The sequence below is a fragment of the Dipteris shenzhenensis genome, chromosome 17 (assembly GCF_047967505.1).
Source record: "Dipteris shenzhenensis isolate YYH24624 ecotype China chromosome 17, Dip_SZ_1.0, whole genome shotgun sequence".
NCBI lineage: Eukaryota > Viridiplantae > Streptophyta > Polypodiopsida > Gleicheniales > Dipteridaceae > Dipteris > Dipteris shenzhenensis.
Genome location: NC_141612.1, coordinates 34,215,040 through 34,236,094, shown reverse-complemented (window position 1 = coordinate 34,236,094; position 21,055 = coordinate 34,215,040). Strand labels below are relative to the sequence as shown.

Here is a 21,055-nt window from a genome sequence, read left to right as displayed (position 1 = left end):
TTTCTTCAATTTTCTCAGATTCCTTTTGAGCATTCTCCATCATTTGGTTGATGAAGGATATTTGACAAGATCTAGGCAAGCGGACATTCTAGTGGTCTTTTTATATGAAGGGATATTTGATTCCAACTTTCTCTATCAATAATCATATAAGCACAAGGTTATATGAATACTAGAAAAAACATTATTTCATAATACCAAGAATCAAGGATATAAGACTAATTCTGATTAAAATAAATGATATCACAACGAAGGAGTCTATGTGCATCATTAAAAGAAAGGTATAGAGCAAGGTGTATAAAGGGTTACTAAGCAAAACCATTAAAATTAAAAAATTGACAAAAAAAATAGGAGGAACCAAAGATTTAAAAAATATATAAATTTTAAAAGATTAGTAAAAGGTTAGTTAACATGAATGGTTAGTAGTAGGTAAGGTTTGCTTGAAGGGGTAAGAAAGTTAGCATAGGGTTAGCCATCATGGTTAGTCTATAAATAAGGTTAGGAAGTACAAGGATAGGACACTGTGAAACATAGGCTAGCATCGCAACTATAGTGGCTAGCATCCCAAGAGATTGCACTAGTCTTGAGTTAGCACACAAGAAAAGCCATGCATGTAGGATGTGAGCATAGTGAGTCTATGGTCAATAGAGAGAAAACACGGTAGGTCAATGTGACATAACACAGTATAGAAAGTAAATTCATACAAGGAGAGCACGTAAGTGATAAGTAATACAGCCGAACGTTGTAAGAAGCTGCTAGAGACCATGGCACGATAGGAAGGACATTCGATTGTATATGATACAAGGCCAGGGGACACCAGCAATTCTAAAAAAAAGAGTCAAGAAGTAGCATACAGGAAGGGATGCGGAGGACGGAGCAACGCCAAGAATACCAGTAGGTAGACGGTTAGCGTATCAGACATGGAAGTAGGAAAGCACTAGTGGCAGGGAGCAGCTCATAGGGTGGATGCGAATTATGTGAATAACAGGGAGGATTGAGGGTGGAGGACACGGGCACATGGAGCATAACAACTATAGTGACAAGTAATCTAACCCATCTACGACGGGCTAGAGACCCACTCTGCTGGGTCTCAAAGTTGTGATCATAAATTATCTTTAATAAAATTTAAGAACTGCAAGAAAATTTTTGAAACACACACACACACACATATTCAAGATTTTCAGCTGTATAATTATACAAAAGCCTTTCATTAAATCAAACTTTCAAACACACACACACACACACACACACACACACACACACACACACACACACACGTGTGTGTGTGTGTGTAGCGTCATCCGTCTATTTAGAAACCTTCTCCACTTGGCCTCAAGGTGGGATCTTAAAAAGTCTTTAATTTCAAGTTTCAAGGCCCCCTCCACTGTAGGCACCACTTTGCTTGGCTCTATGCCTAGTGTACTCAATGATTCAGTTAAATGAGTATGAGTCGCCATGTCATGTTGATCGAGGGGCAAAGCATTCGCACAAAAATCCCCCCCACCCTACACACACATGTTCTCTCTCTCTCTCTCTCTCTCTTCAATTGTGGAATAACTTTGTGCACACCTCATCGAATAACTTTGTACACACCTCATCAACCCGAATTTCCTTTCCCACTTTGGTTACATCCGGCTTCTTTCTTCGATTGTGGAATTCTTTAAAATTCATCTTCTCTGCATCTCCTCACAATGATCCATGTTTTTCTCTCAATTCCTTGCTTTCTTTATGGCTTAAAAATTTCCCTAAACATCAATATCTTATTTTAAGGCCCCAGATTTAAAGACAATTGATTTTAGAATGCTTTATTATGCATTCTAATGATCTCTCTCACACTTGGCACCCACCACCTATCACAAAGGAGGATGGCTTCACGGACACTGACTAATTTCAAAAGGGGGGGATTATTTATATATATATCTATAAATAATATTCTCTCTCTCTCTCCTCCCTCTCCTCCCTCTCTCTCCTTGTTCTCTCACTCTCTGTCTCTCTCTCAAGCTTCCAAAAAGAATATATACATACATACATACATACATACATACATACATACATACATACATACATACATACATATATATATATATATATAATCTCTCTCTCTCTCTCTCTCTCTCTCTATCTCTCTCTCTCTCCCTCCCTCTCTCTCTCTCTTTTAAATAAAATACAAATAATATTATTAATATAAAAAATAAAAATAAATAAATAAATGTTTATAAAAATGTGTGTGTGTGTGTGTGTGTGTGTCTCTCTCTCTCTCTCTCTATATATATATATATATATATATATATATAAAATACATTTTATATTATATTTAATACAATATGTTATACAATATCTTAAAAAATATATAATACTAATATATAATATAAATATTTAATAGTTAATATAAAATATTATACCTGTTGCCAATAAATATTAGATTAGTATTAATTTAGTATTCAGTATTTAAATATGAAATATTAAATATTAAATATCTAATATTTATTATTTATTATTAAATACTTAATACTAAATATTAGAGAGAGAGATATATTTTATATCAATATGAAAATTTATATTTATTATTAATAGAATAAATACTAATATGAAATCTCTCTTTAATCTATGGCCAACGTCAAATGTCAAATGGCAGGCGGGTGTCTTGCAGGCGCGCTGTCATAGATGGCAGTTCCTCTGCCATGTCAGCTCATGATCATCGATGCGCCACGTATCATGGAAGTGCACCAGACTGCACCACGTCAGATTGTGCAAAGAGCTACCAGTCACCAAGCGTCGCACCATGTTGCCGTCCGCCACATTTCATCATCACACTGATTGGCAGTCTACCTTCATGGCCTACAAGTTTGTGAGCATCTACCATGCGGCATCTCCGCACATGTCGTCTCGCATCTCCACATGGCATGTGCGAGTGCTACACTTTTATTACCCCAATTTGGTGTCACGTGCCTTGCTCACTGCTGCTGCCCACCTGCCCTGGTCCGCGCATTGCTGCAACGCATTGCTGCAATATGGTGTGCTGCCTCCCCTCCATCCGTTAGATCTACATGATCTAACGGCTCAAAGCCACATGCGCATCATGGAACCGAGCTGCGCCATGTGTCTCTTTTGCTTAGTCTATAATCCACCATAGCCATTAGATCTAGACTGATGTAATGGTCCAAAGTTGGCCATCAAGCCTAATAAATGGAACCATCGGATCGTCAAAGATCAACATCGACTCTGGCTCTTTCTCTCTCTGGCCCGAACCTCCTCTCTCCAAGGTCAACGTCGATCAACGTCAACTCTAGCCCGAACCTCCTCCTCTCTCCCCATACCGAACCTCCTCCTCTCTCCCCATACCTCCCTCCTCCTCCCCCAAACCTCTAAAATTCATCCCCAAACCTCCCAATCCCTACCACATGGCTGGTCTGGGATTAGTCCCCATAAGGAATATAAGAGAAGGCAAGTCAAAATGACTAATATGTCAAGCTTACGGTTGCAAGTGGAGTTGTGGACATTGGATGAAGTCCTCAGTAAGGTGGCTACAAGCATAGTGTGGGAGCAAGAAAGACACTAAGAATCAAAATCAATGGGATAGCATGGAAGAGGCACAACGACGGACCTAGGGAGTCATCATATTATGGAAGTGAGTAGGAGAGCAACGGGTTGAGGCTAGGGTAGAAGAGGGTATAGGTTTGATGATAGAGGCTGCGTAGATGATATGGGGTGAGGGTAGTTAAATAGGGAGATGACAGCACAAAGTATTCAAGGCACCACAAAGGTAGGTGTGACTCAATTTTGGCCGCCTTACCCTTCCATTAATTTAAGGATTTTCCAAAAAGGTGGATCAATTATACATAGCCACGGTTAACATAGCTAAAAAGTGATCAAGGTACCCCTATAAAAATTCAAAGGTCATTGCCAAAGTGCATGTTACATCGATGTTTGCACAGAGACCATTATTGATACCATGTCATTTAGGTAGGCTGCATCACACCAAACCAATGCATCAATATTACATTATCTTATCATAAAGGGTGCTAGTGTGTGAGTGTGTATGTTGAGAAAAAGTAATAAGTGAATGTGTGTGTGTGCGTGTGTGTGTGACTCCTACTGGTTGGTATGTTGCTCCATCAACCAACTTGACTACGACATTTGTGATATCCATCTTAGGTCATACAACATGGCCTAGCACTACTTAGTGACTATGCTTACACCTGCTACTCGATCAAAGATTGATGCTACTTGTTTATCATGTTATGATATGGGGTAGTCTTGTATTTGTATCATCATTCTTGAAGTACTGGCCCAATTTGTTGACGGTTACCTTAAGAAAGTGTTGGGGGTCGTTTGGATTTTAGGATAAATGGGCTAAGGAGCTCCTGTTTGCCCATTCATCCAATTGAAGAGGTCTCTCCATAGAGTAGGATTACCCCATTATAGTAATATAATGGGCATCTTTACCTTGGTGGGGATAGGAATGAGGCCAATCTAGCAATGTCTTGGGGCCTAGTGATTGATTCCAAGAGAATTGATTCTGGCTCTTCAAATTCATAGAAGGACATATTATCATCCTGAGATCATCCTCCTTTAATTGATTCTTGCTCTTCAAATTCATAGAAGGACATGCTATCATCCTCCTTTAATTATTGCATGGTGGGCTCTTCTTGAAACGTCCACATTAGTGTGGACCCCTCCATTGAATAGCATGAGGTAATTTCCTCTTCCACTTTTTTAGGCACTTGCAAGGATTTAGGGGCTTGATTGACTACCTGGTGCCTTGGATGGATCATATCTGCTCCCTTGCTTGGTTTAAGTCTTTGCTCAAACTTTTCTTGGCACTCACGCACCAGGTTTTGAGCCTCAATAAGGCATTCTTTCTCTACCAAGGGGTTTGGGTTTTCATCGTAACCTTTGGACATGGTGTCTCTAGGGTTCTTAGTGATTCCTTGACTTCTTTGGGAGGAAGATTGGTCAAGCCTCGATTTGAGGAAGCACCACTCGAAGAAGATGATGTAGCTACGGTGGAAGTGTCTTCATTACATGCATCCTGGATGATTACCTTATCATGGTGCCTTCCAAACTTAGTGGCACCTTTAGCATTTTGTGAGTAGAAGGAGTTGCCTCTCTAGGTTGCAACGTACTGACCTTGTCCCTTTTTTCTTGTTTATGCAACTCTTTACAGAAGGCCTTGGCTTGGGCCCTTGTAATTAGATTCAAGGATATAGAGGAAATTTGGCCTCTCTCAATGTTGAGAAGATTAAGGCTTGACTTCTTAGGTGCAGTAGCCATGCTGCTAGTCTCTACATTGAGCAGTCCTTGTAAAGGTGATCCATTCTACAACCAGAACACATAGGTGCACCCCTATTAAATGCGATTGCCACTGCTATGGTTTGGTCATCCTTGTATGGGAGATCCCTTAAGAAGTGAGGTCCTTGGCACTTGTAGCAAGATACCAGCTAGTTGGTATTGTTTTGTATGGACACTCACTAGCCCTATGAGAAGCTTGACACGTATAGCATTGAATCAATGGTCTCCTTGTCAATATGTTCAAATTGCTTACCAACTACGAGATAGGAGCCATTTGGTAGATGGGAATATATTGGTCACCCTGCAATAACATAATGACTTATATAGTTGGAGTGACTCATAGTATTGTTGTATTGGGAGTAACTACTCCTACTAAGGGCATGATCAGGTTCTTCCCAATTAGTAAGAAGTTCCTCCACTAACACTTGGTTCATAGAAGTGATTCGCAGTGGAGGTGGTTGAGGTCCTAGTAGTGGGGGTAATGGGCAATTTTGAGCCCTAAATTGCCCTTGTATGGCAGGAATGGCTCCTTGTATTGCTAATTGTACCTAGTTGGATGGATTTGGAGGCACCAACAATGTTAGCAGTGGCCTTGGTTGGTACATGGGTTGGGGAATGGTTTTAGGATATTGACATTTTGATGTCTCATGATTCCCCTATCGTGCAGCACAATGGTCACAATAGAGTGTAGGCCTAACCCTAAGGCCAGGATGCTCGTTGGTTGGATGATTCCCCGTGCAATGTCACACCACACATTATCATGCCTTGGAGATAGGTGAGGATTACTGAGGGATTACTAGGGGTATATTTGGCCATTCCTCTCTTTAATTGTTAGCTCAAGTGATTCAGCAGGTTGGTAGTCGACTCTTCCATATTGATGCCCTTGGTGGGTTGGGTTGTTTCCTTGGCTTCACCCAAGTTTGTGGTTTTCACAGTTTGAGATACCTCTGATGAAGCTACTTGTGATTTCTCTCCTTGTCCTTTCTCCTTCATATTTTCACCTAAGCATATAGCAGTCTTGCTGCACAACTCAAATGATGTGGCATTCATTACAAAGAGATGGTCATGGAGCTTGGAGTCCCATGGCCCTATGAGGAAGCATGTCTTCCATCCATGGAATGCATACAAGTCCATAGGTTGAGCCAATCACAATGATGCACATCGAAACATATATTTAATGGATGCTACAATTGACATGTGTTGTAAACCTTCTTAGGTACCTCTAAATCTTTTGTGGTAGGATTCACTATAGTTTGTGTCTTCCTTGTAGTCGAATTCACTATAGCTTGCACAAACTCTAATGTGCTCATATGTACCTTAAAAAAATGATGCAATCATTTGGACATGCATGAATCTTGTTGTACTCCATTCCCAATGCATTTAAAATTTTCTTTTCCTTGCTTCTTGATGACAAAATGGTATTGCCTTTTGGAAGCAAGGGCTAAAGTAACCTAAAAATCAAATTCAATAAGAATGTTTGAAGAAAGAGGGTGGTCAAATGCATAAGCAAAGAGAATCTAATCAAAATACTTATAGAAAGAGGGTGGTCATGCTCATGTCTAAACATCCATATCTTGATTTTAAATTTAGCATTAATAGGATGATTACAAGATTAGATATGCTTGCCTCTTCAAAGAGCATACTAATCTTGGGCATTGCTCATCCTCTCATGCGGTTTGCACCGTGAGTTCAAGTGCTTGATTCGAGTAATGTAATCATGAAGGGACTCAGTCTCCTTCTGCTTGACCTCGTATAGTTGGTTAATGGGGCTCCATTTGGAAACCCTACTAGAATGATCTTCTCAGTGTGTTGGTTAATGGGGCTCATTTGGGACCACTAGGGGCTACTAGTTGGTTAATGGGGCTCCATTTGGGACCACTAGGGGAAAACCCTACTAGAATGATCTTCTCATTGAAAAGATGAGCGAAAAGAGCGATGGAGATCATTCAGTCGCTCTGAATGAGAAGCCGATGCATGATGAGATGGAGCTGTCAAACAAGGAGGAAAAGATGCCAAGGACATGTAGGAAGATACACCATCATATACAAATGTGCTGGCCAAAAAACTCAAAGGAGGATTTTCCCCACTCCCTGACGAAGAGTTCAGGAGGGTGCTTTTGGCATAGGTGCCTAAAGCACCAAGGAGGTCGAACACAAGCCATGGTATGAGACTGACAAATGTCACTAGGATGTTTGTGAGCTTCAACCAATAGACTTGCGCCTTGATTTTGAATGCCTCGTCAAGGGAGGTGTATCTTTTTCTCACAGGCCGAATACCGTTGTCCCCAAATGAGCTGGCCGAGTTCACACTCTTTGAATGTGATCTTTTGGCCAACTTCTACTCATCTTGATTCTTGGGGTGAGCATTGAGAGTTTTTTTTGGTGCAGTGCATTGCGGAGGTGTTGTGTAATGAAATAGTTGGGAGGGCATTCCAGTTCTCCAGTGCTCTTGTTTTGGTTCTTCCATGGAGCTCGGAGTTTAGTGTTGATCATTTTCTCTTGCATGATTGTCCTGTATGAAATGAGTTCCCTAGCCTACCGTCATGGGTCCAAATATGCTGGGGACGCTAGTGTCTACCCTTGGAAAGATTCTACAAATCCCACCTTCAGTGCAAGTGTTAACAGGGAGGAAAAGAGTATGGATTCTTTGGGACAGAACATAGGAGATTCCATAATTTATGGATGTCAAATTTCTTGAGGGACCCCCAATTGCAGTTCAGGTTTAATCCTTTCTCGAATGCATGTCTTGTTTGTAAGTGATTGAGTCACTTCGTAAGGAATTACCCCTTGAAAACGAGCAATACGGCACTGATGTTGGGCAAAAGAACTGATCCCTTGGAATTTTAAGGCAAGGAAGGATTGGAAACTCTTAACAAGATGGTCGAAGAAAAGGAAAATGAGCACACGACTAATTTGACAGGCCAAGAATGCCTTCCACTTCCTATCCACATGAAGGATGCCCCAAGTGAAGCAGCAATGTCAAGTGAGGCTAATTGATCAGTTGATGACCAATGGAGAACAGTCAAAAAGAAAGAAAAGACACGATTAGTTCATGATGAAGTTGGCATGCATTTACTTTCCCCATGATCCCAGGGAAATAAAGTGGAGAATGCTGGTTTGGATCAGTGATAGTCTCTTGATCGTCTATGCTGCCAGACTCTACATCTTTAGAGTTGGGCATGGCAGATCTTGGGGCACCACGATCATGGTGATCCTAGAGATGAGGAAATGCCCGATGTGAACCATCATAAGAGACCCAATTGAAGAAAAGTATCAAAAAAGCCAACCCCATTGGAGACAACCGAGGGTAGTCAAGTGGTGCACATGAGGACGCTATCCAAAGGAATTAAGGAGGCCATCAGGGAATCAGGTGTGGGTAGGGAAAACAAATTCAAAATTTTTAAAGGTATGCACAAAGCGCTCACACACTAGGCAAAGGGTGCTGAAGGTAGTGTCAGTGGGGGCATTGGTTTGTGTATTTTCATGGAATGTTAGAGGTTGTTCTAACAAGGCAAAACAGAAAGGCTACTTAGCTGTCATGCATAGGATAAATCCAAGTACCATTCTACTTTAAAAAGTGGTGTGGATGTGAGGACACTTTTTAGTTTGCTTTCAATCGTCTGGGGTATTCTATCTTTTCTAATTGTCTAAACAGAGGGCGGGGTGGAGTAGCAGTGCTTGTCTATAAACATTTACAACCAAAGGAATCATTTAGAAACCAAAAGCGTTGGTTGGTAGGGGTGAGGGTCTGTCATAATGGCTTTGATTTCGGTGTCACTAGTGTATATGCCCTTATTTCAATGCAGGAAAGGATAGAGTGCTGGAATTTCTTAGCGTCGGTGGAATCTTATGTGCATTGGGTTCTTGGGGGAGACTAGAATAGTATTGGGAGCCTTATTGATAGAGCTCATTAATGGGCGGTCATTTCTAGGGTTGAGCATGAGGCTTGGGAGCTATTGTGTGGGAATGCAGGTCTCACAGATGCCTGTGAGCAGAATAAGGTGGGACTTCATCCTAGTGACTCTGGAGCATCTTGGGTTTGGGCAGTTGTTCATTGACAAGGTCAGTTGTTTGTTTGGGAACGTTGTTGCTATGCTGTCTATCAATGGGGGAGCTATTGGTCGGTTCAAACTCCAAAGATCGGTGAGACAAGGGTGCCCGGTAGTTCCCTTGCTATTCATGATGTGCATGGTGCCTCTTATGACAATTGTTTCGCACCTCCTAGAGACTCTCAAAGTCTTATGCAAAGCTTCCAGCTCAAAATGCAGCTAGTCCAAGACTTTTGCCTTGAGGACTAGTTCTGACACCCTCCCCTCCCCCCTTAAGGACTTGGAAGTTCAGATTGTTCCAATAGGGGAAATCATCCGGTATCTAAGGGCTCCCATTGGATGTCACACTCTGTCAGTGCTTTGACTGGTTCAAAGCCAAGTTGAAAGCAAAATTGAAAGCATGGAGCGGCATCAAGATTGGCTGGAATGCCTGTTGTCTGGTAATATAGCACATCCTAGCAACATCCATGACCTACGTGGCTTCAATATGGCACTTCAGAAAGACTCAGTGGTAAGAGATAGAGGCGTTGTTTAGGGGTTTCATGTGGGCCAAAGAAGATGGCAGAAAGCGGATGCACTACATTCTGTGGGAGCCACTGAAGGCTCCTAAACTTCAAGGAGGAGTGGGTCTAGCGGATCCAAGGATTCAGAATATACCCTTAATAGGGAAATGGCTCCCACGCATGTTCGATAGAAAGTTGCCATGGGTGGAAGTGACTAAGGACTACATAGAGAGATCCAAAAGCAAGGCATGGGGACTTGGAGAGGGCTTGAATGGTATGACAAATTACTCTCCCCCTTTCCAATTCGCATCGTGGGTTCAAACTTGGTCACCAGTTTGGTAAGTGCATGGAGCACGTGTAGGAATTGTTTACATGGAAAGGCAGAAAAGGCTTGAAAGGGGATGGAAGCCTCTATGAGAGCATCTAGTGGAGCAGGGTAGTAGGCAAGGAAGGTGAGGCTTTTACATCCCATGACATTGTAAGGGCAAGGGGACTGTTCAAAAAAGGGATTCGATGTTGGAAGGATGTCTGGGACGATTGCAAAGCCGACTGGAAGTCATTTGTGGAGTTTCCCCTTTCTGATGGAGAATTTGACCTCCTAAGAGCTATGTTGGAACGGATCCCCAACAACTAGCTGTCGAATGTAATTGCAGCACAAGGGGTGAAGGATCGTCAGTGGGTGATAAGAAAGACCCCCCGTTGAGTAACAAAAAACAATGTTCGCTACTCTTGAACCGTAATTGGGGTCTGAGACATAGTCAAGCATGGTGGAAAGCCCATCGAAGAGATGTATGGAAAGGGTGTGCAGTGGCAAAGCAAAATTTTTATTGTGGAAAATTATGAATCAGTGGCTACCTATTAGGGGTAAACTGCATAAGAGGTTCCAGGTTAATCCTTCTTGCGTCCTGTGGAAGATCTTCATCATTTGCTGTGAAAATGCCCAATAGTTCGAGAAGTTTGTGGCAGAAGCTCGAGCAAGCAGTTCGACAATCAGGCTTGATGACGAAGTTCACGTTAGGGTCTCATTGGGTTATGCCACTACTGGCTGACGCTTGGAAGCCTCTGTCGATGCTTGCTACTACTTGGCCATACCTTAGAGTTGCAACACTTATTAGCATTTGGGGGGTCAGGAATAGGCAGGTGTTCCAGCATCATGTCCAAATCAACTTTAGGGTCCCAGTCATCACGGTGCTATGTAAATCGTATCTTAGGGACTTTGGAAGGTTACTACTCAAGGAAGACCCCATAGTGGGTGCTGCTATGATGCATGTGGAAAGTTTTCTCCTTATAAGCTAGTGCTACTGTTCGCAATGTAGGCCTTAAGGCTCAAGCCCATTTTTGGGCTTAATTTTTGTATATAGGTCTGTTGACCATACTCTTAATATAATTGGCATTTTGAAAGAAAATCTAAAAAATACTCCAAGATATAAAATGAGACTTTATATTTATTCTTGGAAGGTTCGAATGAAGAATCTATAATTTATATGCATGTGATTCTATTCTTCCAATCAATATGCTCTATGTGGAAACATTTTGGATAACCTTTTATGCATCAAATATCAACGTTTTAATTTATATGCCATGTGATTGTGTTTTTCCAATCAATATACTCTACATGCAAACATTTTGTATAACCTTTGACGCATCAAACATCGATTACCATATGAGCCAATCCTCTAGAAACTACTCTAAGGTTTCATTTGAAACAATAAATAAATGAAAAAAATATTTTAGTTTACTAAATTTTAATTAATATTTCTATGCGCTAGTCTCTCTCTCTCTCTCTCTCTCTCTCTCACACACACACACACACACACACACACACACACACACACACACACACTTCTCTTACTTACATGCACTCATTATGTGTGCACACACTTTCTCACCTTTACTTAACACCCCCCCCTTATATCTATACCTTAGGCCTTAAATTATCTTCTTTAATTTATTGAGTATTGTTGCACCTTTTTCTCTAATTAATTGATATGGCTAAACACCCATATTTTAAGCTTATTTTTAATTTTATTCTATGAGCCTACCCCTTCTCTCCTTAGGTAAAATTTCCCCCCCTTGGACTATATTATGTCTTAATAAAAGGTCCTAGTGTTTGGAAAAATTTATTGGAACCTCGACTACATGAGGATTCCACATATTTTTTCAATATTATGTTTATCAAACTCAATATTATTAAAAATTCTTAATTTTGACTGAAATTTTTGCAAACTCTAGTTGTTGCATTTTTCAACTTAGATGTCTTAAACATTTTTTCCTTATATGTTTCCCTTTTTTTACTTTTTATCCAATTGATAGAATTAATTGTATGGCTCCATTATTGATGGGACTTTTTAATCTAAACACATGCTTTGATTTCCCAACTAGCCTTTGGTGCTAGTGCCATACTGTTAATTCACATCCACTGGATAATTCTTTAGCATGGATAATCCCTAGTCATTTTGTGATCCGCCTTATTTTTTACTAACTTTTATATCTATTTTGCAGAAGTGGTTTACACATTTACTATTGGCATCATTTTTTCATATTGACACTTATCATACAGATCCACTTTGATTCACTTATTGTCAATAGGTGCGGAGTAAGTTCCTTATGGTGGGCTTACTCCCCACCATGTGGTCTTATCCTCTAGGTTGGGGGTGGGCCACACACACACACACAAATTTGATCAGTAACTATATCTCACACACACAAACACTTATTTCTACACACACACACACACACGCATGCACGCATGCACGTGCATGTGCATGTGCATGTGCGCATATGCATTCACACACACACACATGCACGCACGTGAACGCGTGTGTACGCATGCACGCCTGGACTACCTAATGGATTCGACACTTTTGTGCTGTTTATTTGCTAAAATTTGCAAACTCAACATAAAGAAAAAATCTATTTCCAATCTTGTTGCTCAAGTCCTTACCAAAAAAATGTTTGGATTGCAATATTGTCAAAAGTTACGTCAAATTTGTTTTTCATATCCAACTTTTTATAGTTATCCAAATGATTGAATTAATTGTATGGTTCATTTATTGATGGGATTATTAAATCTAAACACACACACACACACACACACACACACACACACACAAAATGCACTTAGCATACATAAGCTGCATTTTGAAAGATCATTTATAGCTCAAATTTTAATCCATGCTTCAGCACATACAACAAATGCAATATAGTTATAGTTTTCACCTTAATATTACTACTTTGCTAGCTTTTCAACTTATCAAGAGCTTTTTAGTGAAGTTTAGCAATTATAAATAGTTCTTTAGAGTTCTATCTCCGAAACCAGAATCATAATCAATTTGCCAATTGTATAATTTGTTTCATACCTTTGTAGAAGTATTTTCAGTTGCATATTTGATATTCCTAACAATATTTCAAGTTCAAAAGCAAAAATTTCCCCAATTTCGGCGACTTTCTCAGAATAAACATCATAAACTGTAAAATCCATTTTGTAGCTTCATACCAGTTGTTTAGCAATTTTTCGAGTTGCGTAATAGCTTTTGGAAGTCAAATTTTGAGCCTCATACTACTTTACCACATCACCAGGTAGTGCTAGTATACAAGTGGAAAAAGTAGAGACTTCATACCAAGCACAAGCATGTAGGCATGCCTTGAGCCAAGAAGCAACACGAGGTTACTATTGTATGAATGAACATATAGGATAAAGTTCACCAAGTTGCTCATAGCATAAAGATAAAGTTCAGTTCTTATCCGGATCAAATTACTCCTAAAAGGCCTGCACGTGGGTAATCAAGCGCGTTGAATTGGGGGACGATTTGTCTTCGGAATAGCTTATCAAAATTTGGATCTTTCCCTGCAACTAGTTGCAGACGATCGTCGACCGATCCACTGAGCGGATATGGGATCGATGGGTTTTCCTGTTAACAATATAAGTGGTGACAATGGGTGGTCCTGTTGACAACGATCCGTTGATTCCGTCCATCCGTCGTTCGATCGGCAGGTCTGTGGTTCGAGGGCGCACAAAAAACAGCAGTAGGTAGTTCTTGCACTGCCTGAGTGCCCATCTCAACAACGCAACAAGAGGATGAGAAAGCAAAGGAGGGCTTAAAAGTGGGTGTGTCCCCTTCAATTTCTGCAGTGCGGTAATTGGAGGGCGGCGCACAAAAATCGGCCCATCTCAAGAACGCAACAAGAGTGAAAAGTGAGTGTGTCTCCTTCAATTTCTGGAGTGCGACGAGACTGCGACTGAGGCTGGATGTCGGAAGTTGGAAGCTGGAGTCTCATAATGGGCGAAAGAAGCCAAGTTGCAAGTACAAAGGTGAAGGCCTTGAAATTTGAAGCCTTCCACGACCTTCAAAGCCCTTTAGGCATTCTAGGAGGTTGCAAATGAAGGCCAACAATTGAACAAGGTTGCAAATCTTTGCATGTAAATACATGTATTTACCCCTATTTACTTACTTTTAAAGGCCAATGATAGATTTTGTCCTTCAATATGAACTTTAGGACAGGCCTTCAAATTTCAGGGGTCCGAGAATCCACTTGCCAAAAGAGCACACAAAACGCAAGAGCCTCGACTCTCGAGGTCCTATGATGATGTTGGATTATTATAAATCATGAACGAAAGGAAAGCAAGTCATGTCTCATCAGCTAAAAACTAGACTACTTAGTACATACTACACAGTCCCGGACTCACGGTTATACATATGAAGTAAAATGCAAGCAATGAGCTTTGAATTCCCACACTTGCCTTCGCTAACGTGGCGGCATCTCACTTGTGATCTAGTCCTTTAAAGAATCCTGCAAATGATTGAGCATGAAAATGCCCTGATTAAGGTCAAGACTACGGTTTAGGCTGTCCCAAATCCTATGGGCCTCACTTGGGATGGGGATAAGAGCCCGGCCACAGGTACTCAGATAGGGAGAGAATATCATCATTTCAGGGGGATATTCGCGGCCACATGCAGTAGACTCATTCTTGAATCTCCACAGCTATAATCAGAGGTGCCAAATTTGCCTTGAACTCCACTCATCAGACTACTTAGTACATACTACACAGTCCCGGACTCACGGTCATACATATGAAGTAAAATGCAAGCAACGAGCTTTCAATTCCCACACTTGCCTTTCGCCAGCGTGGCGCCATCTCACTTGTGAGCTAGTCCTTTAAAGAGTCCTGCAAATGATTGAGCATGAAAATGCCCCGATTAAGGTCAAGACTACAGTTTAGGTTGTCCCAAATCCTATGGGCCTCACTTGGGATGGAGATAAGAGCCCGGCCACAAGCCCTCAAATAGGGAGAGAAAATAATCATTTCAGGGGGATATTCGCGGCCACATGCAGTAGACTCATTCGAGACTCATTCTTGAATCTCCACAGCTATAATCAGAGGTGCCAAATTTGCCTTGAACTCCACCCAGCGTATCTTCTTTGCCTTGGACTCCACCTAGAGAGCATAATGGAGGTTTGGAGGCTTAATGGAGGTCGCAAAACCCCCCATCCACTCTATCGGGATAGCTCCAAACGACTTTGTTTACACAATTCAAGATATCTAGATCTAAAATTGGGCAACCTAGTAGTAATGGTGCATGCACACAAAAATAATGTCATTTTGTCGCATTTAGGAATGAGCTCTAATGTATCATCTTCATCATTGCACACTACGAATATGGTTGCATCTCGGCACAATTGCATCCAACAGTCCCATTGGATTAATCTCCATTCGATGCAGTCTTGCAGGTTGGAGGCATAGCCCTTCCTTTCATTCAATCCTTTGAAATGAACTATCTCGCCAAAAAGTGCCTCACCTTTCCCCTCAAATGCACACGAATATGAGGTCTACACGCATGACTATAATCTAAGATGTAATAAGAGTTGTAACATCCCATTTGCTCTCCTCATAGAATGAAAACAGGTGGCCCACTTGGGATTAGCATGATTGACATCGACAATGTAGTCAGGATGGATTAGCAAGAGAGAACTTGTTGGCCTTGATGGTGACCCTACTTGCTTTCATTCAATCCTTTGAAATGAACTATCTCGCCAAAAAGTGCCTCACCTTTCCCCTCAAATGCACACGAATATGAGGTCTACACGCATGACTATAATCTAAGATGTAATACAAGTTGTAATATCCATTTGCTCTCTCTCATAGAATGAAAACAGGTGGCCGACTTGGGATTAGCATGATCGACATCAACAATGTAGTCAGGATGGATTAGCAAGGGAGAACTTGTTGGCCTTGATGGTGACCCTACTTGCTTTGGGTTAGGGAGGCCAAGCCCATCATGCTTAAAATGCTAGCCATGACATGGAGGATCTTCTTGAAAGAATGCCCACCATAATGCCAGGTTGTACCACACTCTATTTAAATTGCCTCATGTGTAGCATTGCCAACCTCCACTATGTTCCATCTCCATGTCCTTGCTAGCAAGATATGCTTGGTGATGGAGATGCTAGGAAACATGATTTCTTGGTCGGGCCTATTAAAAGCATTCAAATAGCCATTGTATTAATAAACTGAGCGTGGCCCAAATTGTTGGAACAAGGATGCTAACACAATGATGCTGTGATAAAGCATAAGCACTCTCTATTGCTGGCATTGCAAAAGTGGCATCAAGGATGAATGCTTAGCTGCCCTTAAATAAGCCCATGCTTGCCTTCTAATCTTCTTTTGTGGGCTTTGTTATCAGTCTCCACCTTTGTATCTTGGTGCACGACTTCCTTATTTAATCATGGCTGAAGCATGGAATTACAGGCATGAGAAAATATTCAGTAGCACTAGGCTGTTGCTTTTGTATGCCATATTCTAGCAACTATAAAATACGTAGGAAGTTCCTCTAAACAAAGTTATACTGAGAGGGTCCTTGGCCCTAAGGCAAAGGTTGTGCTTGGATGATGACACCATTATGCCACAAAGCTTGGTGGAATACCTATTATGTTCATGTCAAATGGGTAAGCAATGTTGATAGGCTCATTATCTTGGTCCTAGAGATTGTGACAATCTTGTTGCCGATGCTCTTGCTTCTACCCACATTTACCCAGGCCTTGTAATGACCATAACTTTTTTTGGGGGGGTAGAATATGCCCGCTTTTATTAATAAGAAATCAGATACTACTTGTGTAGTAGCTCTGATCATGATCATGGTGCATAGTCACTCTAGAGGATCATGGTGGGCTATGATCTTAACCTGATCCAACTCTTCAATAAAGCAACGTGTGTAGTAGCTTTGATCATGATCATGGTGCATAGTCGCTCGAATCATGGTGCGTTAGGAACTTAACCTTACCCAAACCTTATTAAAGCAACGTGGGTCAAGTCAAGTGGATGAGACATGAGAGCGGAGTGGAGGATGTGGCAAATTGCAATGTGTCGTCAAGTCAATGCTCATTGACAAAGTCTAATAGGATATCCCGCCATACATTGAAGGCGCCATGAACATAACTTATATATAATATATATGGATGTAAACTTGTGAAGTCTTGAGTAAAAGGCGATGCATATACAACTGCTACGATATAAAAGCAAGAGTTAATAAAGACGGAGAAAGCTGGCTGGTCAGTGGTATATATATGTCTGCGGGAGCCTCACACTCAAGACACTGAGTGCAGTAATGGTGGCTCCTCGGTTGATGCTTCTAGTTACAGCAGGGGGGAATAATGTTGATAGGCGATAGTAGTGATGAAGGCCTTCTTGATTGATTGATTGATTGGACAAAGGAGCAGGGGAGAGCCACCCCCTTGCAGCTCTGAGCTCAATCTTGATGTTGTGTTGGGAAGTGGGGAGATGTTGCAGCGCGCACCATCCTGCTGGCTATGGCTACATGGCTATGGCTTGTTGGTCATTCAAGCAGCTGGCTGCTGCACAGTAACCGCAAAGCTATCATACGTATTGCATTCGATGAATCCACTTCCATATCTCTGCTCATTTGATCCTCCGGATCATGAAGCCTCTGTGGATTCTGGAACTGAAACACAAACTAGTTAATAATCAACGCTCAGACTTTAGTCCCTTGGACTGGAAATCCTTACAAGAGACCTGAGAGACAATGATACGATGGAAAGCTCAGTCCTTCTTGAGATATAAATACTGTGCATTGGACTGGAAAATTACGGGTACCCTTTGCTCCCTTGCCATATGCCCTCTCCCCCTTCGCTCCCTTGCCATATGCCCTCATGGGCCTCACCCCAGAGACTCATCTGAACCACACGTGCACATTCAATTTGCATTTCTTCCTGTCTGCCAGCTTCATTTTATAATTTTACTCCTCTACTCGGTGCTGTGTTTTCTCACAGAAGTTGCTTGCTGCAGTGACCAGTCCTCAGCCCTCATCCTTTATATAAACAGCAACTCTTTACCTTCCATTTACACTGCCCCTGAGGTTTCTCTTGCTTGCAGGCCGTGCTCCCTCCCCTTGCACTCCAGTGTCCAATTTAGCTCCTTCAGCCGTTGCGTGGTTTGCATCGAGCATTCCATCTCTCCTCCTCTACTCAGAGTACTCAGAACTTTTTCTCTTCCAGAAATTGCTTGCTGCTGCAGTCCTGACTCCTCAAGTCTCATGCTTTATATAAACAGCAAGCCTTCTAAACTGTCTCTCCGGTTTCTCTTGCTTGCAGACTATGCTCCCAACCATGGAATCCTAGCTTCTTCCCATACGCCAACCTCCGTATTCCTCTCCTCCGGCTTGCACATACTCGAGTTCTGTCTCTGGCTGTAGCTGGATATCAAGCAGCTTAATTCGCTCTCTTAGGAACAGTCTCCTTGAACTCCTGCTTCATGTCTTCTTTCACAGAACAAGTGTACCCATATTTCCCAACTCTCTCTCAAATCTGTTGAACAGCTCCCTTCCATCGACTTGCATTGGCATGCTTTCATTGGCTTCTCGCTTCCTATTTCGAACCTTACTGTCCTCTAGCTGCCCATCGACAGCCTTGCCCCCCCCCCGAACCCCCCAGACGCATGCATGGGGAGTTTTGCGGAACGCCAACACAGGATTCCGAATGGCGACGCTAATGTCTCCGAAAGAGACACCGGCCTATACCAGGTTCCTTCTTCACTCCTTACTTTTCCAAATAATTGGGTCATTACAGTTAGCGTTGTGGAATGGCCTGCTCATTTGGGTAAAGGTTCATATCTCCTAGAGACGGAAGAGTGTTGGTTCCTCACGTGTGCCCATAAAATGCAGGTCCTGGAGGAATTGAAAAAGCTCGGGAGAATCGCTGTTCCCGTCACTGCGATGAACTTTGTAGTCTTTGTGAGAGCGATGGTGTCTGTCCTTTGTCTCGGACGACTTGGGGGCTTAGAACTTGCGGGCGGCGCACTATCTATTGGTTTCACGAACATAACAGGCTATTCCGTCCTTTTTGGCCTCGCTTCTGGCATGGATCCTATATGTGGGCAGGCTTTCGGCGCAGAGAACTGGCCTCTGATCGGTCTGTGCTTGCAGAGGACCATTTTAATATTGCTCTCTGCATGTATTCCCATCAGCCTCTTATGGATCAATCTCCAGGAAATTCTGCTGTGGATGGGGCAAGATGCTAGTATTACGGCTGTGGCGAGCACATATTGCCTCTTCTCTCTGCCAGATTTGCTCGTAAACTGTCTGTTGCAACCGTTACGGGTGTACTTACGTTCTCAAGGCATCACAGCTCCAATGATGTGGTGCTCCGCCTTGGCTGTGCTCTTTCACATTCCTCTGAACATCCTTCTCGTCTTCGTCCTGAAGCTTGGCGTGCCCGGGGTTGCAATTGCAGCGTGCTGCACAAATCTCAACATGGTACTCTTTCTTTTGGCATATCTCTCCTTCTCTGGCGTATACAAGCGAACATGGACGGGCTGGTCGATAGCTGCCTTGCAGGAATGGTGGCCTCTCTGGAGCCTTGCGCTTCCCAGTTGCTTTGCAATTTGTTTGGAGTGGTGGTGGTATGAGATCCTCACGTTGCTCGCGGGCTATCTTCCAAACCCAAAAGTTGCTGTAGCAAGCACCGCCATTCTCCTCCAAACAACGTCCCTCATGTACACAATCCCGCTGGCGTTGAGCGCATCTGTGTCGACACGAATCGGCAATGAGTTAGGGGCAAACCGACCAGACAAGGCTAGGCTTGCGACATTCGTTGCGTTGAGCGTTGCGTTCGTGGTGGCTCTGATTCACGTAATATGGACGTCCATATTTAGGAACAGATGGGGTCGAATCTTCACGACAGACGAGAGCGTTTTGGGCTTAACAGCGTTGGTGATGCCGCTCGTGGGGCTATGCGAACTGGGAAACTGTCCTCAGACGACGGGCTGCGGAGTTCTGAGGGGAAGTGCAAGGCCTGCTGTAGCGGCGAGGATCAACCTGGGGTCCTTCTATCTGCTGGGCACGCCAGTAGCGGTTGTGATTGCGTTTCAGATGCAGGTGGGATTCGCAGGGCTGTGGTACGGGATGTTTGCTGCGCAGTGTGCATGTGCATGCTCCATTTTGTACGTGGTGTTCAGGAGCGATTGGGGGCTCGAGGTGTCGAAGGCCGCGAGGCGACTGAATGCAACCATGGACGCCAAAGGAGCTGACGCAGCTGCTGCTGTGATAGAATTCCACTCTTGGGAAGGCAAGGAAGGTAGCAATGTGCAAGAAGAGCAGGTGAATTTGCTCGCGGAGACAAAGCAGATGAATTTGCTCGCTGTGACCAAAGCATCCGCCCATCAAGCATTGGTGGTTTCTGCTGCCAACTAGCATTTTTGCTGCATGAAGCTTCGATGCATCCTTGCACGGATTGATTTTGGGAATCATCATCTTCGATCGTTTGCATTGCGTTCTCCAGCTACACTATCAAGTTCGCCGGCTAATCCAACGTTTTCTGGCGAGCACGACGCTGCTCATTCAGACTTTCCGGCGAGCTTTGATCCAAAATTATAACGAAACTATGCATATCGACGATCTCGATCCTTCTCCTTTCCCTTACGCAGGCTCGGGGCGCAGTTACGCCACTTCAATCCTAACATGCTTCATGCACAGAGCTCGACACGTCGTGCGCATATGCTTAGATATTGTCACCTTTCCACGATAGATTTGGCTCCGTCGCCCTCCGTCCGAGATATTCCTCCCTCCTTTTGCCTGCTCACCGCCTGTCCGCCACTCAATTTTTGTAAAGCGTGGCCCCTAGTAAAGAAAAACACCTTCCGTCTGTCGCTAATCGGTATCGTCAACTAGTCGCAATGCTCCACTGATCCTCCCAGCCTTGATAT

General features: G+C 42.7%; 1 protein-coding gene across 1 annotated transcript; it reads left to right on the top strand.

The window, feature by feature from the left end:
* The first annotated feature begins 18,794 nt into the window (after positions 1 to 18,794).
* On the top strand, positions 18,795 to 20,746 carry LOC147892023 (protein DETOXIFICATION 54-like). The gene is made up of 2 exons (XM_087388802.1): positions 18,795 to 18,875; positions 19,017 to 20,746. Exons 1-2 carry the CDS (start codon positions 18,795 to 18,797, stop codon positions 20,541 to 20,543), a joined length of 1,608 nt encoding a protein of 535 aa, XP_087244928.1. The 3' UTR covers positions 20,544 to 20,746.
* Positions 20,747 to 21,055: the final 309 nt, after the last annotated feature.